The sequence below is a fragment of the Rattus rattus genome, chromosome 10, assembly GCF_011064425.1.
Source record: "Rattus rattus isolate New Zealand chromosome 10, Rrattus_CSIRO_v1, whole genome shotgun sequence".
Classification (NCBI taxonomy): domain Eukaryota; kingdom Metazoa; phylum Chordata; class Mammalia; order Rodentia; family Muridae; genus Rattus; species Rattus rattus.
The window spans coordinates 19,878,729-19,904,409 of NC_046163.1; the positions used below are offsets into that span (position 1 = coordinate 19,878,729).

Below are 25,681 nucleotides of genomic sequence, written 5' to 3' on the forward strand. Positions count from 1 at the left end.
TAGAAGTTACGTATTGCTCAATTTGTATATTTATATGATGTAAGCCAAGTATAGTGATGAGAAGAGCTGTTTTTCAATTATGTTTGTCACTTAACAGTTTTGTTTTATGATAAATATTTTAAAATATCAAATAAAATTTGATATATTAATAGTTACTTGGTGAGCATCACTATTAATATTGTGTAGGGCAATTAGATTTGGTTTCTAATTCCATTATTTAAATAATTGTTGTATCATTAAACATGGATTAAGTACCATTCATAAGTCATAAGGTTAAATTGTATAACATTGCCCACTATCTAAAATTCCCTTCAAGGTAAAACCATCATAAATATCCTAAAATGCAAGTTACTGATGTTAGGAATGATTGATGATACGATCTGATTATCACATTATATATTATTTTTATATCATTTAATGCTCTATATATTTACTTTCAACTCTCATATGCTGTCTTTATATGTTTTTAAAAAGAGTTTGTCAGTATCTTTTAATATATAAGTACACTCGCTTGGAAAACTGTTTGGTAGTTTCATGTATGATATCTGATGGTATGTTTTGCTTTTAGATCCATGTGTAATATCAATAGAAATTGAGGAGGAAGCATAACATAACTTTCTATAACGGAAGAAACCAAAGACTGTATTAACAATCAGGGGAGATGCAAGAATTTATGTAAAATGGACATCATCTGGCAAATAACCAACTAATCATATGCATTAATGGTCACATCAATTACCCTGTTTGGTAATAAAATAAATATTTAAAGTATTAGTAGAAAATTCTATATACATCTTTGTTCCATTATGGTGCATGTACTATCAATGTTGTAAGAGCTTTACTTTTGAACTCTTGCTTAACCTTATTCATTTATAAGTATAAGTTTCTGTATTGATGTATGATGATTAAGCTGGAAACTAAGAGACTGCAGACACCAAGGAAAATACACTTTTTTCAAAGCTCCTAAACCAAAACATGATATATACTAGCACAAAAACCAGTTGCAATAATTAGACATAACTTCTGTCTTTATCCACTAATTTCCCTAATCTTCAAAGCTCTGCTATACCCTATGAACAAAGCTCTGATTCAGTGAACATAAAACATGTTCTCAGTCTTCAAAATCGTATCATTTCACAGTAAGAAAATTAATACATTTATATTTATAATGACATGGGCAGACTGCATATTGTTTTAGTTGGCAATTAATAAGTAGGAAGAATTTTGCAAAAGAACATCTTTATGTAACTTTTCATTTTAATTTTTTCAAGCAATTATACAATGACAAATTTTAATTAATGTATGATACATTGACTATCACAATATTGGCACTAAAAACCTATGAACATTTGTGTAATCTCATTTAACAAGCAAGAAGCAGCATACTCAATAAAAACAGAAAAAGAAAATATGATGTTAAATAAAACAGACATGTCTTAAGAAATGGTGCACAGCTATGAAGCTTGCCTCTCTTCCCAGCTCTACTTCATCCCCTTGGGACTTATCCTCATGAGGCAACCCACCCCCAGAGGTTTCCCGCCTTTTATCCATTCCTTCTAGCCTTTTCTCAAATTTTCTTTTTATACAGCATTTGTAGACTTACTGAGCAGTTCTAAAACAGGGTCTGAGTACCAATGGATGGTTAGAAATCAAGGATCAAAAGCCAGCCACACATTGCCAGAGTCCAGAGTAGGTAACAGCGTCCAAAGGGGGAACTATCAACATAGTTTAGACCAAAATTTACAAGAACTCCAAAATGCAATTAACTCTAGACAAGGACACTAACACAAAAAACACAAACATGATTAAACAAAGCCAGGCGTTAGAATGACCTATTTTCACGTGCCTTTGAGAAAAAGCAATTAAGCTGCAAGAAAAAAAACAAGAGCTTCCAAAAGGCATTGTAAATATGCTGAAGAATTTTCAAAAGAATATGAATAAATACCAATGAGGAGCATTGAGAACAACAGATGAAGGTTGTTCAACAGTTGAATGAAAATGAAAAGTTCAGATATGAAAGTAGAATTTAAATAGTTGGGGAAACACTACAAAGAAAATGTCAAGCTGAATTAAAACTCAAAAAGCTCAGAAATCAAACAAAATCTCACCAAAAACCTATCTAACATATGTATGGAATGAAGGAAATAGAGAATTTCGTCTGGAAGCATGATTGCAAAATAGGCTCAGTATTTTATTAATTTAAAATAAAGAAACTGAAGGGAAGATGGGAAGGAAGGAAGGAAGGAATAAATAAAGGAAGAAGAAGGAAGAAGGAAGGAAGGAAGGAAGAAGTGGAGGAGAAAAAATTGAGAGAGGGAGAGAGGATAAAAGAAGATCCAGGCAGAAAGATCCAGGCACAAAACATTAAGGAAACTTAGACATTATAAAAAGAGAAATAAATAGAGGAAATGGGGGAAATAACAAATAAAAGAGCACAAAATATTTAAAAATATAGAAAATGCTTTTGTAGAAAAGAATCATATAAAAGAAAATAGATAAATACCAGATCTCCACTTTGCAATGATAATCAAAACACTATATATTTCAAATAAAAGTATTTAACATGTCACCCAGGACTAAAAGCCTTTAAATTAGACAAAATCAGACACATTAGAAGAGTAATTTGACTTCTCACCAGGCACTCTGAAGGTCCACATGGGTAGATTATACAAAATCTGAAACACACACAAATGCTAACCCAGAATATATATACCACCAAAACTCTAAATTAAAATCAATAGAAGTGGAAATACATTTACATTAAACCAAACAAGGGATGTCGGTCCACCAAAAATCTTTCACAGAAGACACTAGAAGGAACACTTTAGTCTTATGGAGAAGGTTAATTAACTGAGAATAAAATGAAGGATAAACAATTGCAAAAACAGTAAATCAAAGAGGATGCTACAAATACCCCTTACAAAATATCAGGGATCAAGGGATGAAAGTAATTTAGCAATATTAATGGTCTCAATTCTTGAATCAGTGTACAGACAAAATTATGGAACTGGAAAAATTATCTCAAAGTTGGTGGCACACAACAATCACAGGGAATTGGGAGGCAGAGCTCAAAGGTAACCTGGTCTAAAGAGTAAGTTCAAGGTCACAGAGAAACACTGTGTCAACAAAACTGAGAGGGTGGAGAGAGGAGAGAGAGAGAGAGAGAGAGAGAGAGAGAGAGAGAGAGAGAGGAGAGAGAGATGAAAATTTGAAGTCTTGACCCTAGCACTGTAGGAGACCCATGAAGAACCTGCTCTTCCCTTATGTTTTAAGTTCTTTGAACAATTTATTGTCCTGTGATATTTTCTTTTCTCTAAAAATTCTTTTTTAAATTTTATTTGGTCATTTTTTACAGTCCAGATTTTATCCCTCCTTGTCCATCCTCTGACTTGTATACACATTAATACCCCCATCCCCAGGGATGCAAAACCCCACCACCCCACCCCAAACCCAGACCTCCCCATACTCCAGCCTCCAGTCTTTTTAAAGGAGTTAGGCAGACCTTTTTCAATTATACCAGACATCCACCAAAGACTATGAAATAGAAGATCCTGGAGAGATGTCCCAAGACCATAAGAGAACAATACTGCCATACCAGGCTACTATATCCAGAAAAACTCTCAATTAACATATAGATGGAGAAACAATATATTCCATGACAAAAACCAAAACATTTATATTTCTACAAACCAGCCATAAAAGGATAATAGATGAAACCCAACACAAAGAGGAAAAATTACAGAAAAGCAAAGAAAGAATCTCATTTGCAATGAGACCAAAACAAATGTACACAAACATAATCCACCCTAAACAACAAAAACCAACAGGAAACAACAATCACAATTCCTTAATATCTCTTAACATCATGGACTCAATTTTCCAATAAAAAAAAGGCGCAGCTAACAGACTGGATATGGAGAAAGGACCCAGCATTTGTGCATAGAAAACACACCTCAGAGACAGACACTACCTCAGAGTAAAAGGCAAGAGAACAATTTTTCCAAGCAAACAGTCCCAAGAAACAAGCTGGAGTAGCTATTGTAATATTGAATAAAATCCACTTTCAACCAAAAGTTTTCAAAAAGGATAAGGAAGGACACTTCATATTTATCAAAGGAAAAATCCACCAAGATGAATCCTGAATATCTATGCTCCAAATGCAAGGGCACCCACATTCATAAAATGAAAAAAACCTTACAAAGCTAAAAGCACACATTGAACCTCACACAATAATAGTGGGAGATTTCAAAACCCCACTCTCCAAAATGGACAGATTATGGAAATATAAAGTAAACAGAGACACAAAGAAACTAACAGAAGTTATTAACCCAATGGATTTAAGAGATATCTATAGAACATTTAATCCTAACTCAAAAGAATGTACCTTCTTCTCAGGACCTCATGGTACCTTCTCCAAAACTGAATATATAATCAGTCACAGTGCAGCCCTCAACCAATAGAAGATTGAAATAATCCCATGCATCCTATCTGATCACACTATGCGGACTAAAACTGGCAAAGCTTTTTTTATATACATGAGTTGAACAACACTCTATTCAATAGTAAATTGGATATGAAAAAATTTGAGACTTTTTTAATTTAATGAAAACTAAGAGCACAAAATCAAAACTTATGGGACACAATAAAGAAAGCAAAAGGAAACTCATATGCTCTGAGTGCATCGAAAAAGAAACTGGAGGGAGTACACAGCCAGACCTTGGAACAAAAAGCTCTCTAGAGCAAAAAGATAAACTTAAAGAGTAGAAGGCAGAAAAAATAATTAAGGGTCCAGGCTGAAATCAACCAAGTAGGAGCAAAGAACCACAAAAGAATCAACAAAACCACAAGATTCTTTGGAGAAAACCAACAAGATAGATAAACCCTTAGCCAGACTAACCAGAGGGCATACAGAGAATTAGAACAGTTTACAAAACGAAATGAAAAGGAGACATAACAACGAATCGAGAAAATTAAAAAAAATAACAGATCCTACTACAAAAATCCAATTCAACAAAATTGGAAATCTGGATTAAATGGATAATTTTCAAATTGAAACTAAGAAACCAAAGTTAAATCAGAACCAGAAAACCACCCAAACAGCTCCATAACTCCTAAAGAAATAGAAGCGGTTATTAAAGTCTCCCATGACAGATGTATAGTATAGAATTCTATAAGACCTTCATAGAAGACCCCATACTACTAATACTGTACAACGATTCCAAAAAAGGAGAAGGAGCACTTTACCCAAATTCCTTTCTAGGAAGCCACAGTGCCTTAAACCAAACCATACAAAGACCCAACAGAGAAAAAGAAAAACTTTTAGGACCAATTTTTTTTATGAATATCAACTCAATAATACTCAATAAAAAATTCTTTAAAACTGAGTCCAAGAACACATCAAATGATCATTCATTATGATCAAGTAGGCTTCATCTCAGTGATAGGATGATTCAATACATGGAAATCCACCAATGTAATCCACCATAAACAAACTCAAGGGAAAAACAACACATGATCATCTCATTAGATGCCGAGAAAGCATTTGACAAAATTCACACCCATCACGATCTAGTTTTAGAAAGATCATGAATTCAATGTCCATACCTAAACCTACTAAAAGCAATATACAGCAGACCAGTAGTGAGGGCATCAAACTAAATGGAAAAAACTTGAAGTAATCCCCAATTAGAATCAGAGGACAGATAAGGTTGCCCACTTTTCCCTACCTATTCACTATAATACTTGACGTCCCAGCCAGAGCAATCAGACAAATGAAAGGAGGTCAAAGGATATAAATTAGAAAGGAAGAAGTCAAAAAATATCACTGTTTGTGACAATATGATAGTATACTTGCTAAGTGACCCCAAAAGTTTCGCAGAGAATACTAAAGCCTGATAAACAATCAGCAAAATCGGCTCGGTATAAAAAGTACCTCAAACAAATCAATAGCCTTCCTCTACTCAAAGGATAAACAGGTTGAGAAAGAAATATAGAAATGATACCCTTCTCACACGACACAAATAATATAAAATACCTTTTGCTGTGACTCTCTAAACAAATGAAAAGATCTACATGACAAGAACTTTAAGACCCCTGAAGAAAGTTTAAGATCTCAGAAGATGGAAAGATCTTCCATGTTCATAGATTGGCAGGATTATATAGTAAAGATGACCATTTTGTTAAAAAGCTTAATCTACAGATTCAATGCAATTCTATCAAAATTTTCAATTCTATTCTTCATAGAGTTAGAAAGGTAATTTTCAGATTCATTTGGAAAAGCAAAAATCCCAGAATAGCAAAAAATATCCCTCAACAATGAAAGTATTTGGAAGAATCACCATTCCTGACCTCAAGCAGTATTATGATGCTGATTAAAGAAGCAATAATGATTTAAAAAAACTGTATGCTATTGGTACAGAGACAGGCAAGTGGATCAATGGAACAGAATTGAAGACTCAGAAATGAACTGACGCAGCTATGTCCTTGATCTGACAAAGGAATTAAAACTATGGGAAAAACAGCATTTTTAAAAAATGATGCTGGTTCAACTGGAGGTCAGCATGTAGAGCAATGCAAATTGACCCATTCTTATCTCCTTGTAAAAGCTCAAGTTAAGTGAATCAAAAACCACATGCATAAAAACAGATACACCCAAACTAATAGAAGAGAGTGGGGAAGAGCCTGGAACACATGGGCATGGGAGAAAATTTCTTGAACAAAATACCAATGGTTTATGCTTTAAGATCAAGAATCAACAAAATGAGACCTCATACATTGCAAAGCTTGTAAGGTAAAGACCACCATCAATAGGACAAAGTGGCAACCAACAGATTTGGAAAAAGATCTTTTACTAATCCACATCCTATAGAGAACTAATATCCGATAAAACAAAGTACTCAAGTAGTTAGACATGAGAGAATCAAACCAATCCTACCTACAAATGGGGACACAGAGTTAAACAAAGAATTCACAACTGAGGAATTTGGAAGCGTGAAGAAATAACTAAAGAAATGTTCAACATCTTTACTTAGTCACCAGGAAAAAAATCAAAAACAACACTGAGATTCCACCTCACCAGTCAAGTAATGGCATTAAGACAAAAAATCCAGCGACAGCAGATGCTGGCAAGGATGTGGAGAAAGAGGAACCTCCTCCATTGTTGGTGGGATTGCAAACTGCTCCAACCTCTCTGAAATCAGTCTGAGGTTTTCTCAGAAATTGCACATAGTACTACCTGAGACTCAATATACCACTCCAAAGATACCCCAACATATAACAGGACACATGTGCCACTATATTCATAGCAGACTTACTTATACAGTCAGAGCTGGAAAGAACCCAGATATCCTACAACAAAGGAATGGATACAGAAAATGTGGTACATATCTACATAAATGGAGTACTACTCACTATTAAAAACAATGACTACATGAATTCTTAGGCAAAATGAACTGAAAATATCCTGAAGGAAAGGTAACCCTGCCACAAAGAGCACACATAATATGGCACTCACTGGATAAGTGCAGAATAGCCCCAAAGGCTTGGAATACCTGAGAAAAAAATTCACAGATCACATGGAAGGTCAAAGAAGGAAGACCAAAATGTCGTGCTTCATTCCCTTTCCTAAGAAGGGAGAACAGGGGTTGGGATTTAGCTCAGTGGTAGGAGCTGTTTAGCAAGCACAAGGCCCCGGGTTCGGTCCCCCAGCTCTGAAAAAAAGAAAAAAAAAAGAAGGGAGAACAAAATGCTCACAGGAGGAAAATACAGGGACCAAAGAGTGGAGGAGACTGAAGAAAATCATCCAGAGACTGTCCCATGGGATTCATCCCATATGCAGCCCCAAACCCCGTCCTGTTGCTGATACCAAAGAAATGCTTTGAGAGAGCCAGATATGGGTATCTCCTGAGAAGATCTGCCAGAGCTCTACTGGGGAAACAGATGATGCTTTTAATGGAAACCACTGAGGGACCCCAGTGGAGAGTTAGAGAAAGACTGGAAATAGCTGAAGGGTTTGCAGCCCCATAGGAAGAATAAATAATATCTATCAACCAGGGACTTACCAGAGCTCCTAAGATTAAAACCACCAACCAATGAGGTCACATGGAGGACCCACGATTCAACCATGTATTTAGTAGAGGATGGCAGTGTTTATCAATGGGGGGAAAGCCCTTGGTCCTGTGAAATGTTCATTTCCAATGCAAGGGAATGCCAGGTTGTTGAATTTGGAGTGGGTGGGCGGAGATAGCATCCTCGTTGGATCAGGGGTAGATGGGGTATGGGAAAGGGGAAAGAGGATAACACTTGAAATATAAATACATAAAATATACAAGTAAAATAAAATTTAAAATATTTAAATGACAAAAAGTTTCAAGTGGTGACTTTCTGAAAAGACTCCTGATAGCTCCAGTCGTAAAGTAAATAAAGGGTTAAAGGGCTGAAAGATGAAGCAGTAGGTGAGCACTTCTTTAAAGCCTTAGCAACCTGAGTTCAATGCTTGAACTCTGTAAAAAAGGACTAAGTAGCATACATCTGCAATATCAAGTATTCCAAGAGTGCAATAGAGACAAAAGCCTGGAGCTCAAGGCCAACTACCTGAAGTGAAGTGGCATGGTAGTAGAAGGATTGACAAGATCTCAGAGTCAAAAGTGAGAGCTGACTGTAAAACATTATCCTCAGATACTAAGAGGGTGCTCAGTGGTAAAAAGCTCTTATTGCTTTTTTGCATAGGATCTAAATTTTGTTCGTGACACCACATGATGACTACCTGCTTGTAACTCCTGTTCCAGAGGATCTAATAACCTCTTCCGGCCTCTTCAGGCAACAGATGTATACATCCTGCACCTATATAAATGCAGACACTCACATATACACAAAATAAATATAAGCAAATCTTCTTTTAAAAAAATAATTGACTGGTAGGATTACAGATGCTTCTAAGCAGCAGAAAATAATCACCCCAAGAACAACAGCCTAGGAGTAAATCATTTTCAGTTATTCAAGCCAACCATGGAATTTATATATATACAGAAAGACTCAAAATATTAAACATAAAAAAGCAAACAATCCAATATTGAGGGGCAGATAAGAAGAACCTTAAAGTAAATACAAATAATCAACAACATTACATGAAATAAAATGTCCATGAATTTAGCTATCACTTAGATGTAAAACAAATAGGCCCACCAGGCTATTATTAAGAAGCAAAAACAACAAATGGTGGTAGGAGGATATGAAGTCTAAAGAAAAACCTATACGTACCTGATAAGTATATCAATTTGTAGCTACTATGTAAATTGAGAGGGTCCTCCAAAACATTAAAATTACAGTAAGATCCAGCTATATAATTTCTGGTGCTCACCAAGAAGAATCAAATGTCGATTTATGATGATAAATTTGCACCAGTGTTTATCATGGTATTCTCAATATCCAACTATGGGATTAGCGTGATTCTGTGAAAAGAATGTGTGATGAATATTTCATAATACAGTATTATTCTTCCATCAAAGAAGAACAAAATCATGGCATTTGTAAGACCATGGTGGAAACTGAAGATGCATTATAATGAAATAAGTCATCCTCTGGGAGACAAAAAAACAAAAGTTCAGAGCCAAACAAAAAGATTTCAACAGAGGAATTCAAATGGCACAAAGAACATCGCCAATCATCAAGGAAATAAAGAATCAAAACAACCTTATGGTTCCACCTTCACCAATGGGAAGTGATCAAAACTCAGTGACAGCAAGGATGCCTTTGAGGATGTAAAGTGGAAAGAACATCTTCCATTGCTGGTGGACACCAGGCTGTATAAAACCACTTTAGAAATCAAACTGGCGATTCCTCAGAAATTTGGAAATAGTTCTACCTGAAGACACAGCTATACCACTAATGGGCATATACTCAAAAGATGTTTCAACATAAAACAAGAACACATGCTCCACTATGTTTATAGCAGACTTATTTATAATAGTCAGAAGTTGGAAAGAACTCAGACGTCCCTCAACAGAGGAATGGATAGAAAATGGTATATCTACACAGTGGAGTACTACTTTCAGCTATTAAAAACAATGACTACATGCCAAATTCTTAGGCAAATGGATGGAACTAGAAAATATCATCTGAGTTAGGTAACATCCTGACACAAAAAAAGGCCACACATGGTACATATTCACTGATAAAGTGGATGTTATTAAAACAGAATACCATGATACAACCCCAAGCCATATGCAGCTTAAATGGAGGGAAAGATCAGGTGAATATTTCAATCACTACACTTAGAACAGATAATAATAATCACAAGAGATAGAGAGAGACCTGGGAGGAGGAGAAAGGAGAAAGGAAGAAGCAGGAACAGGTATTGGAAAGGACAGGAGAAATGCAGGGTCCAGGAAGTTGAACGAAACATGTAGCAGTGGGGGGATACAGAGACTGGGACTAGCCACAGAAAAGTTCAGACCTTAAGGGAAACTGTAGGAGCACCCAGGAGCCAATATATGACTAAGCTGAAATACCCAACAATAGGAAGATACAACCTGTAGAGACTGCTTCCAATAGATAGGCATGGGCCCCCAATTGAGGGATGGGGCCACTCACCAGTCTGAAAGTTTTTAACCCAGAAATGTTATTGCCCAAAGGAAAGACAAGGACAAAAAAAATAGAGCTAGATTGTGAAAAGCCATCCAAAGACTGCCCCACCTAAGGATCCATTCATCTGCAGACACCAAACCCCAACAAATTGCCAAGAAAAGTACTTGCAGAGACAGAACCTGATGGTTGTTCTCTGCAAGGGTTCTACCAGACCTGACCAATATAAATGTGAATCTCAGCCAACCATCAGACTATGAGCAGGGACCACAATGAAAAGCTGGGGAAAAGACTCGTGAATCTGAAGGAGACTGCAACCACATAAGAAGAATATCAACTAATCGGACCCTCAAAAATCCAGGACTAAACCACCAACCAAAGAGTATACATGGGAGGAGCCAGGACTCCAAGATACCTATGTGGGCAGAGGATTCCCTCATCTCATATCAATGGGAGAGGAGGGGGAGGTTTGGCGCCCCATAGGAGGAGGCTAAAAGGGTGGGGGAGTAGATGAATCGTGGAGGACACCCTTATAGGAGCAAAGGGAAGGAGGAGAGGAGGGTTTGTGGAGGTAAGCAGGAAAGGATATCATTTGAAATGTAAACAAAAAAAATAATTTAAAAAACTCCTATCTTATATGAAGATGATAGATACCTTTAAGAGAAACAGGAAAATGTAATCAAACGAATGGAGGTCTTTAAGAGGAAACAAATGAATCCTTTAAAGACATGCCAGAAAATACAACTCTAAACAGGTGAAGGAAATAAAAATACTGTGTAATAGCTGAAATAGAAATAGAAAAGAAATGAAAGAAAAACACAAACTAAAAGGGAATCCTGGAGATGGAAAACCTAGGAAGTAGAACAGAGAACAAGAGGTAAACTCCCAACAGAATGCAGAAGATGGGAGAGAATCTAAGGCATAAAATGATAAATCAAAAGGCAGATGTTAAAATGAAAAAGGCCTGACATAAAATATCCAGAAATCTGAAAACCTGGAAAGACACAGAAGGGTCGGAGGAGGGAGGGGAGGTGGGAATGACGTAAGCCTAGTACTCATGTAAGATATTCAAAAAAATAAATAAACATATTAAAGGGAGCATTAGTTTTAATAGATGATATTTTTTTAAATATGAAGGTAAAGTTGTTTTAAAATACAAAGGTCACGGATTCTGCTATTCTGCTGTTTTCAGAAGTAGGAACTTCATGGGAAGATAGGAGTTTTTCTCACGCTGTCTAGGATACAAAATGGCACACAAGTAATTACTCGAAAACACTCATCGTTAATACAGGCAACACAAATGGGGTGTGTTCAGAATAGACAAGGTAGAAAGGTTCTATTTGTATAAGGATAACTCTTGAGGATCTTTAGGAGACAACTTTAATTATCTTCCAGCCTTTTAAAAAGATTTATTTATTTGACATGTATGTGTGCTTTTGTAAGTACATGTATGTGAACCATGTGCATGCTGAGCCTGCAGAGACCAGAAGACAGCATCGGGTCCCCTGGAATTGATGTTACAGGCAGCTGTGAACTACCATGTAGCCACCAGGAACTTTTCCCGGGCTCTCTACAAGATTAACCATTGCTCTTATCCACTGAGCCATTTCTCCAGTCACTTGGTTAGACTTATTAGAGCCACATTTTCTCCATTTTTTCCTCAAAAGATTCAAGCTGAGTTCTTCTGAACTCAGTTTTAATATGTAATGTTCTCTAGTGTTTTGATCTTGCTTTTCGTGAAGGAAAAAGTAGACGTCTATGAATTCTTAATTTCCTCTTGAAATTTTTAAGTTTCTCTGTGAAGAACCAAGCAACACCCTTCTACACTTTGTAATACCTATGGGTAATAATCATGTCGTACTGGTTCTTTGATCTTTTATCTTTGTACTACAAAGACGGTAAATTACCTAAGCAAAGTTTGCTTTTTCATATTCTTCTTTGACCGGATCTTAAAACACAGAGTTCTTTTTGAGTAGCAAATGATGATTATATTATTCTCAACATACCCATCTAAGGAGAAGAGATATTCACGGAAAGGTATTGCATTTTGTGTACTTGGGTTACCCTAACTGGATTGGGCTTTCTAAATCTCTCTCCCCATTCTAACTCCCCCATTCTCCAGCAGGTAATTCTCCTTCTTTTTTTCACAGAAGAAACAAAACCATAGGGTATGAATGTCCTCATTCCAGCCATATTTCCCCCTCCCAACAAAGGTCTTTCCTATCTTTGTGCTTTTGGTGTGTGTCTATTCTTGCTTTTTTCACAAAAAAAAAATTCCCTGCGATGCATTATGTAATATTTCCCCAGAATCTTCTACATGTCTTTCATTATCAATTATATTTCATTTAATGTGTCCATATTTTTTCCATAATTTCGAAAGACCCCTTTATCTTCATCCCCTCTTTTCTCATTCCAGGCCCTACTCATTGACAAGCACATTTATGTCTTCATTGTGTGTGTGTGTGTGTGTGTGTGTGTGTGTGTGTGTGTGTGTGTGTTTGTGTGTGTTATTTATTCTCCAACTTACAACAGTCTCACAGTCATCTCACAGTCATACAATCCTGTTTTCTGTGAGGGAATCGAGACCATAACACAGCTTTTGTGGTCTCATCTCCACTGATTTTCATTAAACCAATCCAACCATTCTCTTCCTATTCCCTTTTTAAATCCTGCCTTCTACCCCTAATCACTAAGCAGTGCACACCTGCTTTTGGGTCATAATGTTATGTCTGAATATCCATTCTCAACTATTTCATCCTCCCATGTTTCAGAATTTGGAATTAAATGCGTAGGCTTTGCAATAACAAGTTAAATGATATAGAATTGTAATTGAGTGGTGGGGAAAAAAATGTCACATTAATGAAACTAACATCTTGAGTTAAATGAGCAGGGCAACTCTGCTCTTGTACTGACAGCCAGTCCTAATGTGGACAGCATGATCCTGGTAACACTACTATGTACCCGTGACTGAACAGAAGTCACAACTGGAAATGTAACTGTTGTTAAGGTAGCAGTGTTGCTATTTCAGGTGATCCACTGAGCTAGGTAACTAACATGACCATGTTGTCTTCAGAACGGCTACTTTCACAATATGTGATCTGCATGACACCAGCAACTACCTGTCCTTAAGATACTATGCAGAGAGTGTTAAATATTACAACCGCAAGTCATTATATGAACATGTAAGCAGAACACTATAGTATAATTTAATTATGATCCTTGTAGGAAATATTAGAGTTAATTTCAAAAATTCCTTACACTTTGAAAAATAATCTTTCTCAATTTATATGCCTTTTTCCAATTGGTTTGCCTCTGATATTAATAAATATCGAATTAAAAGTAACAGAAAAATCTTAATTTTAATGAATATAATAAACCCAATTGTGTTTTCCATATACACTCAAGGAAACAATATAGTCTGGTAGTGATCGATAGATAACAGGAATGATTTAATGAATAAATCAAATTTAGCAGGTGAAAGATAACAATAAAGATTAGGTTAAACGTAAAATGAAGCAAACTAAAATGACATACACTTGTGCTCTGATTTTTAAATGAGGAAATATTGAGTACATTTTTATGCAAAAGTAAAGCCTTAGAACACTGAACTCTGTGCAGTCTTCCTAAAATTATTTTGTGCAGAATTCATGTTAGAATATTCTTTATCTTTCTTCCATTTGTCTTCATGTCCTTAATGCTTCCTAAAAGGACAGACTCCTTGATGAGAAAGGGAGAGAAAAAGAAAAAAGAGAATACAAAAGAATATTAACCATAATCCAGTACCTATCTCGAGTTTAGTCATTAAATATTTCATTTGAGTTATGTCTTAAATAGCAACCAACAAGCACAAGTAATGATGCTTAGTAAAGTACACTTCTGATTCCATTTGAAAATTGTAATGGTTTTTATTAATGTTGCTTACTATTAACACCAGGTTTATATATTCTTCAAATTATTTGCTTACTCCATACCCCATGCCTTGAAAAGCAGAATCCCAGTACCAAAGCTTTTAATATTATACAAAAGTTTCCTACTCCAATTTTATCATAATTAAGCATAAGAAGTATTTCTAGGCAAGGATCCTAAGCATTTTAGAGCATGTAGAAAACATTTTAAAGGTTGTTTTTGTGTAGGTCTGGGAGTTAGGTCATCAACTGCCACTGTACAAGTATTTCCAAACTTTTGTTATTTGTAAATTTAAGACCAGTAAGAAATATGATACATGTGCTTTACTTCTTATTTCAAAAGTATGAGTTACATTTTGAACGTTTAAATATTGTAAATGCAAATAGATTTGTTTTCCAACTGTCAAAATACCACAAATATATCGAATGGTAAACAGCAATTTGACTCTACGAAACTCAACTGATTCCAGTGTTTGGTTGAATTTAAGATATAAAAAAAATACAATTTTTTCTCTCCAACAGACATGAAAACAGAGTAGTGTTTGGCACAATATTATAGAAATTTATAAAATAGCGAATCTCTTGACTAGCACCTGACAAAAACATACTTTCAGTGCATTTTCTTACCTTTCTCTTGGAGTACACTTAGGGTATTTCAGTATTCCCCTGTCACACTGCACTCGAAGTTCAGACTCAGGGATAGAATGTCTCAGTCATATGCATCTCCCTTGCAAATAAATTCAACATACCGCCATGGAGAATGAGGTCTGTTGTCAAAATTCCATTTCAGCTGTAAATAGTTTTTATCCATTTCAACAAATGATAATGTGCAAGGCTCTGGACAAACATAAGAAATTAAGAAGAAAACTATATTGACACATCTTATGTGAGATAACCTTAACATTGCAGAGAGGCAAGTGTGTTAGAATTATTATTGAAGTCAGAAAACATGCTCATTCCTAGTCCCAAAGGGAACCTGTATGACATTCACTCCTGTGGTGTTTGAGTCAAAAATACATAGTTATAAAGATTCATTAAAATTCATTTCCTTCCATTTTGTTTATTCGTAAAATTTAAATAAAGTACCTGAGAGATGGCTCAGTGATACAGTGTAACCTAACATGGGTAAGCCCCCTGTCCTTTGTTCAGTCCCTAGGAACCCCTAATACATATTGTCCTCATATGGTTCCTTGACTTAATTCATTGTCTCTGCAGTCATTGGGATATAAACTTTGCCACTAGTTGAGTTTTTAATATGCACAGTTGATTTAAACGTATTTTCACTTTTTCATTTAATTTCAAAAAAGGTTGGAATGCTGGACACCATGAAAATTTTCACATAATTGATAATATTCCTATAAATATTATATAGCATGTGCATATAAACCATCAATTATAATAAGGTGACATTGTAGAAACAAGCCAGATTCTCAACACTAATACAAATGTTCTGACCAAAGCTGGTGACAGTTTTCTCTCTTAAATTTCTTGAGGGTAATTTAACTGAAGATTGGGTTCTGTTATAAATACTAAGCAATGAAAGTATTTCATGTCATCCATTCAAATAAGGATTAACATAAAGCAGGACAAAAAACTAAACACATATAATAATAAACATCTTTGATATTCTCCTGTGATAAAAATGGGATTTTAAAAATTTTTTCAAAGAATCAAAATATTTAACCAGGTGGTGGTGTTGCCCAAAAATGGAGGCGGGAGGCAGGGGATCTCTCTATGAGTTGAAGGCCACCTGGTACCAGATACACAAAAAGACGACAAAAAATCAAGTATTTTTCAAAAATGGAAACTTTTGCCTCATAATGACCTAAGACTAAAACTCACAAATTAAGATTTGAGGTTACTAATGTAATATACCAACTATCTATATTTACAGATGCTTTTAAAGAATGTACTGAATATCTGTAGATCAAGTGATATAAAGAGACACTATAGTCAAATACTAAATAAAAATTATTGGGAAAGGGTCCTTAGAATTTTCATGCTCTCTGTTAAATATTATTTTAATGAAGTCAAATTGAGTTGTAATTTAAATCAGTACTGATGTAGAATAAAAGTAGAAAACACCAATTGTTAGATACTCAGACAAAGAGAATGGTGACAATGTCATCTCCATGCCTTAACTATGTGCAGAACTTGAAGGCACAGCAGATTAATAGAGTCTATGGGTAAAGAAACAAATGAAAAGTGTCCTTAAGTCTTGGAGGAAAAACAAAATAATAATCCACTTCAGATCTCAGAAACAAAGGTATCATGATATGATCCATGATAACAGGTAATGGAAAACCACAGGAAAGTATAAACAAGCTCAAACATGATAAGATCATAAAAAAAAGAGCTAATTTATAAATAAAAACAAAAAAGAAAAAAACTATAAACAGGTGTGTACTTATATGAATATGGTCAATGATAGCTACTGTCAAGTGTGCTTTGAAATAAATCAACAATTGGCTGTAAAATACACATTTAAAAATGCAAATTCAGAGGTTGAAAAATCAAAATATAGAAAACTTTCTACTGAATAAGCTAGCACTTACTCTCTCTCTCCCCCCAAAAAAAGTCCTACAAAACATGAACTAAAACAAAAGGTTGGTGGGTAGGAATGTGAGGAAGCTAGTGGATCTGGGTGAAGAAGAAAGAATATGATCAAAATAGATTGTATAGACAGAATGTAAATAAAATAAATTTAAAAAGCTAGTGAAGCCTAAGTTAGGAAAGTGGGCCTCAAGACAATTAAAAGAGCAAAAGTATGTTATTATTAAGGAAGTTCTGTCTTTAAAATCAATATTTTAACTGCTCTGATTCTTATGCATCTAAAAAATATATCACTATACAAAAGAAAATAGAAAGAATTAAAATGAGAACAAAGTTAAATTTATAAATAATTCAAAAGTATGTCTCTTCATAACTGATACTAAGACATGTATCACGAACCCTTGACTTCAAGACCCATTATGAAGTCATTCCTTTATAAGTCATTCTTTATGATATCATTTCCTTTATAAAGTCAATCCTTTATAGAAGTCATTCTTTATATTATTCTTTTATGAAGTCTTTTTTTGAAGTCATTCTTTATGATATCATTCATTTATGAAGTCATCCTTTTTGTAAATCATTCCTTTATGAAGTCATTCCTTTATGAAGTCTCCTTTGATGAAGTCATTCCTTTATGAAGTCATTCTTTAGGAAGTCATTCCTTTATGAAGTCATTCTTTATGACACATTCCTTTATGAATTCCTTTATGAAGTCATTCCTTTATGAAGTCATTCTTTGACATCATTCCTTTAAATCATTCCTTTATGAAGTCATCCTTTTGTAAGTCATTCCTTTTGCGAAGTCATTCCTTTATGAAGTCATTCCTTTTTGAAGTCATTCCTTTATGAGTCATTCCTTTAGGAAGTCATTCCTTTTATGCAAAGTCATTCTTTTGCATCATTCCTTTTATGAAGTCATTCCTTTATGAAAGTCATTCCCTTTCTTTTTCCTTCAAGTCATTCCCTTTATGAAGTCATTCCTTTGTAAAGTCATCCTTTTATGAAGTAATTTCCTTTTGTGAAGTCATTCCTTTATGAAGTCATTCCTTTAGGAACTCATTCCTTTGTAAAGTCATCCTTTATGAAGTCATTCCTTTGTAAAGTCATTCCTTTAAAGTCATTCACTTTGAGTGTTCCTTTAAGTCATTCCTTTAGGAAGTCATTCCTTTATGAAAGTCTCCTTTGGTAAATTCATTCCTTTATGAAGTCATTCTTTATGACATGTGTTTCCTTTATAATCATTCCTTTATGAATCATTCCTTTATGAATCATCCTTTTATGATCCATTCCTTTTAAATCATTCCTTTATGAAGTCATCCTTTTATGAAGTCATTCCTTTATGAAGTCATTCCTTTAGGAAGTCATTCCTTTAGGAAGTCATTCCTTTATGAAGTCATTCCTTTATGAAGTCTCCTTTGATGAAGTCATTCCTTTATGAAGTCATTCCTTTATGAAGTCATTCCTTTATGAAGTCATTCCTTTATGAAGTCATTCCTTTATGAAGTCATCCTTTTATGAAGTCATTCCTTTATGAAGTCATTCCTTTATGAAGTCATTCCTTTATGAAGTCATTCCTTTATGAAGTCATTCCTTTAGGAAGTCATTCCTTTATGAAGTCATTCTTTATGACATCATTCCTTTATGAAGTCATTCCTTTATGAAGTCATTCCTTTATGAAGTCATTCTTTTATGAAGTCATTCCTTTATGAAGTCATTCCTTTATGAAGTCATTCCTTTATGAAGTCATTCCTTTATGAAGTCATTCCTTTATGAAGTCATTCCTTTATGAAGTCATTCCTTTATGAAGTCATTCCTTTATGAAGTCATTCCTTTATGAAGTCATTCCTTTATGAAGTCATTTCTTTATGAAGCCTTTCCTTTACTCTCCAGGCCTCTGAGACACTAGCACATTGTCTTCTTCCACATGCTGCATTAGTGTGCTATGCCCTCTAATTCTATATGTAGTTTAAGGCCTGGAGATATTACTAGCATTATTTTTGTCTGCCAATCTTTATTTCAATTTTAATCATTAATTTAGCTGCTTGACAATTCAATATGTGTTTACAATGTATTCTGAAAACTCTATATTGTACTATAGTGTCAACTATATTGAGTAGAATAATAATTTCTCTGTAATATTATAGTTTATTCATCTTAAAATCTAACAACGCATCTGTTTGTGATGCACAGTCTGTGCTTAGTAAATATTTTGAAGAGTAAGCAGACTACAGTAATACAGAAAGAAGAAATCCAGAAGCTTATGATTAAATAGGAGCATCAATAAAACAAGAAAACCGAGTGTTAACTCAGTATCACCTCATATCTAAATGGCAGAGTGAAAGAGGGGTGTTTGGCAGCACGTACCTAAACATGATGGTGGTGTAGTCCACACTCCATCTACACAGTAGGCATCCCGCGACCCTTGTAGGAAATGGTTATCAAAGCACTGGTACTCTACTGACGAGCCATTTTCATAGGTGCTGGCTACTGAACTAACAATGTTCCCATTTCTTATCACTGGAGGAGATGCACACATCCCTTTAGATTCTGAAAAAAATGATTTTACAGAATATAACAGTTGCTATGATGAACTTTTAGTTTTTGATGATTGCTACAGAAATAAAATGAGATGTTTCACTGACTTAAAAGTGTTAAGGCAATTAACTATATCTCATATTGAAAATAATTCATGCCTAAGATCAAAAACTCAGGTGACAACAAATGCTAGTGAGGATGTGGAGAAAGAGGGACACTCTTCCATTGTTGGTGGGATTGCAAGCTGGTACAACCACTCTGGAAATCAGTCTGGAGGTTCCTCAGAAAACTGGACATAGAACTACCTGAGAACCCAGCTATACTTCTCCTAGGAATATATGCAAAAGATGCTCCAACATATAATAAGAACATATGCTCCGCTATGTTGATAGCAGCCTTATTTATAATAGCCAAAAGGTGGAAAGAATCCAGATGCCCTTCCACAGAGGAATGGATACAGAAAATGTGGTACATCTACACAATGGAGTACTACTCAGCTATCAAAAACAATGACTTCATGAAATTCATAGGCAAATGTATGGAACTAGAAAATATCCTGAGTGAGGTAATGCAGTCATAAAAGAACATACATGGTATGCACTCACTGATAAGTGAATATTACCTCAAAGGCTCAGAATACCTAAGATACAATTCACAGACCATATGAAGCTCAAGAAGAAGGAAGACCAAAATGTGAATGCTTTAGTTCTTCTTAGAAGGGGGAACAAAAGTACTCACAGGAGGTAGAGGGTGGGAGGGACTTGGGAGGAAGAGAGGAGGGGGAGAGGGAGGAGAAAAGAGAGGGGCAGAATCAGGTATGAGAGGAGACTGGAATGATATACAGACAATCAGGAATTTGAACAGAGGTGAGTAGCAATGGGGATGGGGAACTGGGGGTAGCCATCAGCAAGTCCAAGATGCCAGGAAAGCAAGAGGTTCCTAGGACCCAACAGAGATGAGATTAGCTAAAATGCCCAACAAAAGGGAGGGAGAACCTGTAGAGACCATATCCAGAGGTTAGGGCAAGGCCCCCGGTGGGGGATAGTGGCACCCAACCTTCTCAAAATTTTAACCCAGAATTGCTCCTGTCTAAAGAAAAAGGTCAAAGAGTAGAGCAGAGACTAAAGGAAAGGCCATCCAGAAACTGCCCCACTGAGTATCCATCCCATATTTAGCTACCAAACTCAGTCACCATTGCTGATGTCAAGAAGTGCTTGCTGACAGGGGCCTGATATGGATGCCTCCTAAGAGGCTCTGCCAGAGCCTTACGGATATAAATGTGGATGCCTGCAGCCAACCATCAGACTGAGCATGGGGATCCCAATGGAGGAGTTAGGGAAAGGACTGAAGGAGCTGAAGGGGTTTGCAATCCCATTGGAAAAACAACAATATCAACCAACCAGACTGCCCCAGAGCATCCAGGGACTAAACCACCAACCAAAGAATACACATGGAGTGACCCATGGCTCCAGCTGCACATGTAGCAGAGGATGGCATTGTCTGGCATTAATAGGAGGAGAGGCTCTTGGTTCTGTGAAGGCTCAATTCCCCACTGTAGGTGAATGCCACAGTGGTGAGGAGGTGAGTGGGTGGGAGGGGGAGCATCCTCATAGAAGCAGGGGGAGGGGGATGCGAGAGTGGGGAACTGGGAAAAGTTAATATTTTCCCTTTCCCTTTTAGTTAAACCAGAGGTGAAAATGTAAACCATTTATTTGCCTTAAAGCATATGCCTTCCATATGTATTATCTTTCTTTTCTTATTAAAAGAAATTGCCCCTAGATCTAGCGAACAAACAAAATCTCTCACATTCTGCCCTAAACCCTTTCTTGAGGCAAAGGATCCCAGCGAATCTTGAGATAAATGAAACTTTAGAGGGCTTCCGCGTGAGGAACATCAGCCTCTAACAGTCTGGGGTTATTTATGAAACCTTGGCATTTCCCCATCACAATTATTCTTTCAGTGTGAATTGTCAGTATGGGCTTCCTTTGTTAGCACATACGCTTACTGGAAGCAGGGAACCGAATCACTTGCAATTGTTATCAGAAGAGAAGGCTGCAGATAGTAATAGAGCAGCGTTTCCAACCTCATTCCTTTACCTCTTCTCACACACACAGGGTACCTCACATCTCCTCTATTGCACTGCACAGACACTTCAGACAGGGCGGTCGACAGTGGCAAAACATAGCCTTGTTTACACACAAAATCTATTATGTCTCCATGTAAAATCTTGCCCTCATATTTCCACTTCATCTGTATGTTATTCCTGTTCATGTGATCCACATCAACAGTGCATGGCTCTGAAAAACACAACGATCTTTTTAAATCAACAATAATCTGACAAACACGTAATACATTTTTTTAAAGTAATATTATACTAGACACCAAAAGTAACATTATACATTCGTCATTCATCATTATGATCATACATCCATGTTAGACGAAGAAGTAATATGTAGAGACACAGACAGGAACTGAGAGGTATTTTTATGTGGGCCACTATATCGACTTACTTGGCTCCAGGTTTCAACACATAGGCAAATACAGGAACCCATGGGACAAAAGTAATCACTTATTTTTTATAATTTTTCCCCTAGGGTGTGGATGCTTTCAGGGTCTTTACTACTGGGGGTGCTGACGAAGAGTTTGGCCTTGGAGACACTTAGCTGGAGCCTTTAGGTAGGATGTCTGTATGCAACTTAAAGATGATTTGGGGTGAGGGCAACTGAGTTGCATCCTAGGAGGGCTATAAATAAGAAAGAATGTTTTCATGTGTCCCTTCTACATCTGCAGGAGACAGACACCAAGCCACAGGAGAGGCATGGCCAGATCTCCTTTGGGAAGTCAACAGAGGGAAGAAGGGACTGGGTTTGCTTTCCCACCATAGCAAGGTGGGCCTGTTACTTTTTTGTCTCAAGGTTCAGGCCACATAAATTGCTCAATCTGGTCTCAAAGCACAGGCCTATGACAATATAGTAATAAAATACAAACTTTATGACTTCCAAATTAATTAATTGTATATTTCTTATTTTCATGATATCGTGGATTTAAACCAAATAGTTTTCAAAATCAAAATATTATTTCAAGTCATGAAACAGCAATGTTGAACATAGCTTTTTAAATTAACTAATAGCCTTGAAACAGAGAGTGCATTTAATTTATAAATATTTGCAGAGAGCCTAGCGTACCTAACCATGAGTACTCAGGGAGCTTTTACTGTAACAGAAGCTCCCACAGTAAATCATAAATAAAATAAATACAGAAACTGTTGTGATTTGTGACCATATTACAGCTTCACTGTGAGTTAGAGAACAAAAGAGGTGTGGAGAGGAAGGGTTTCTATAAAGGCTGAGGGAAGGGAGTGTGCCCTTTTAAGAAAAATGATCCCAGTGAGCCCAGTTTTTAAGGATTGAATATGTCGTTTTCCTATAGGAGGGGTTCAATCGATATAAAGGTCGTCTGGAGATAAATCACAGCCAAGATAAAGAAAGCAGTATGGCTGAAGCATTGTGAGAATGAGAAAATGAGCAGGGAAAAGCTAGAGACACTCCCGTCTGAATGCTGATTTAGATGGGAAACTGTGCCCCTTCCACAGTTGCTTGAACCTGCAGTGGAAGAACTACTGAATCTAAGAGATGCTCACGCTTTCTCACCGTACCCTGCTAGCAAGAGTGACTCTGCACAGCATCTTCTCTCATTCATTACTGTCAGGTCAGAACGTCTGTAGCAATCGTTCCAGGGATATGATGGAATGTCTTTAGATCCTGCTATGCCTTAGGAAGTTGTTTCACTGCTGTTTTAATCTAAGCTCTGTTCTCAGACTATAGTTCAGTTCAACAAAATATCAGTCACATCACCAAGAACCTAGTATTGGAGCATTTATGACAACATAATAAGAGGCGAGCAATTGTGGTTGATAATGTATTTGATTTGATGAGCATAGCATTCTCAGAATGACTTGAAATATAGAAACCACAAAGGCTGAAACTGAAGGTGTCTGTGTTTTAAGACATTATAAATAAAAATAAAATCAAGAGAGATATTTCTAATCTATATGATTTTCAAAGGTTAATATACATTATGTTTCTATAGCACACATGAAAGTAGAAAATGAAAACAAACCTGTATACATTAGAAAACTGAAAGCTGCCCAAGTTGTACTTCAATAAAACAAATTAAAATTACTGTAATGATTAGGTTAAAAATTACATGATAATTAAAATACCCAATGATAGTTATAGTTCATAGGCATTTATGAGATGTAATAAAGGTGACCATTTGAGTACAGAACAAAGTGCATCAAAGTCATCAGCAATGTTCATTGCAAACTTAGATTGTGAGTACTACAGAGGAAGCCTGCGTCTAGGCACAACACTGCACATAAAGAAACAGGTTACAAATTTAAATACTCACAATGTTATTGGATTGTCCACTAACTGTGCTGCAAAATGACCAATTATATGATATTTATAAATAAATATCAATAAAATTGATTGCAAAAATCATATGTAGATCCATACCAGGATGTAAGAGATTTCCTAATTAAATCAGAGAAAAATGTATGAATGTATCCAAGTGTAAATTCAATAATGTTCTCTCTTTCTTACCCAAGCAGACAGGTGGCGATGACCACGTTCCTTGCTCACAGAGAGATGTTTGCGATCCCTTCAATAAGTAATACTCATTGCATCTGTATTCCACCGAAGATCCTGTTGTGTAACTTGCCAGTAAATCATCAACGACTGCACCATTTGCTATGACAGGAGGAGGCTTACAATTCTCAATATTTTCTAAGAAAAGGGATTGTTTGGAAATTTAATAAACCTGCAACAATACAATGATCTGGCTATCCAAAAACATGGTATCTCAACATTTGTCCTATCAATTGGGACAATTGTTTCTAAGTTAATCAAAAGTTGAAAATATTTTAGCTTAAGTATTTTTTTAAATGCATCTTCTTCTTGATCAAGAACAAATTTGTGTATCATTCTTATTTGCTTGATGGTAAAGCGACAGTGATAGGATGTTCTAAAACGCCTAAAAAGATTAGAAGAGTTGTGGTCCAGCCTAAGATTGCCCCAGGCTTTACCCACCCCTGTCTTCTGCCTTCCCCATTCCTTTCATCTCTATTTTAATTAACACAGAGATGAAATGTATCTCTTTCCCACTTTCTCTTCCTCAGTTAATCCATTTAGTCTCTTTTGTAAGCTTTTTCTCTTATGTAATAAATATCGTATATATGCATGCTTTGGGAACTTTTTCAATATCCAATCAAAACAAAACCTAATAAAGGTGGTAGGAAGGGTGGCAACCAGGAGTGAGTGGACCTTGAGATATCACTCAGTAAAATCTAACACCAAGGGAGTGCCTCTTAGAAGCTGTAAGGCTCAGAAGGGTACGATGAGGGATTCCAATCAGCAGGATTTACCTGGGATCTAAGAGAGTGTGTCGTGTATTGACCATAGTGCATTGGGAAGGGGAAGCAGATCATACCCAAAGCCATCTGCTCGCCAGGCCTCCCTATGCTTGCTTCTTTAATAAAACACATCTCCCTTAAGTGTGGTCGCTAAAAGTATACAAATCATGGGGTTAACGAAAACTGCACACCAGCCTGGTATTAATGATGCTTTGATGTTTTTTAAAAAATTAATGGTTTGAATAATGTTTTTGATTCTGAATTATTAGTTTGCCCTAATTTCAATAGATACATCTACACAGTCAAAAATTCACACAGAATCCAGTAGGTATTGTCCCTAAATTTCGCAAGCATTAGTGTCTGTCCATGAATACATAGATTGAACACATCTTAGGCTTACATCTTAGAAGTAGCCCACATACCAACACACTCGGGGGGCAGTGTCCATCGGCCACGATTGCAAGTTATGGTACTCGATCCTCGGAGACGGTAGCCCCCTCCACACCTGTACGTCACTTTATCCCCACTGTAGTAAACCTCAGAGCGTGGGTCTGCAACGCCATTCTCAACGGAGGGTGGTTGCTCACAGGCTACCTTCTCCTTCTCTTCTGTGAAGGTACAGTTAAAGAGAGAATCATTTTAGGAGATGATTATTCAAGGGATTACTAAGTAGGGAGAGTAGCATGGGGAGATT

General features: G+C 36.1%; 1 protein-coding gene across 1 annotated transcript in view; it reads right to left on the reverse strand.

Annotated features, from left to right (window-relative positions):
- Positions 1 to 25,681, reverse strand: part of F13b (coagulation factor XIII B chain) — a 36,997-nt gene that overhangs the window by 2,804 nt on the left and 8,512 nt on the right. The window contains exons 7-10 of the mRNA XM_032915474.1: positions 25,410 to 25,595; positions 24,179 to 24,361; positions 21,671 to 21,871; positions 19,404 to 19,586 (exon numbers count right to left, since the gene is read on the reverse strand). Of these exons, the coding sequence (XP_032771365.1) occupies positions 19,404 to 19,586; positions 21,671 to 21,871; positions 24,179 to 24,361; positions 25,410 to 25,595 (753 nt within the window). The remainder of the gene's footprint in view (positions 1 to 19,403; positions 19,587 to 21,670; positions 21,872 to 24,178; positions 24,362 to 25,409; positions 25,596 to 25,681) is intronic.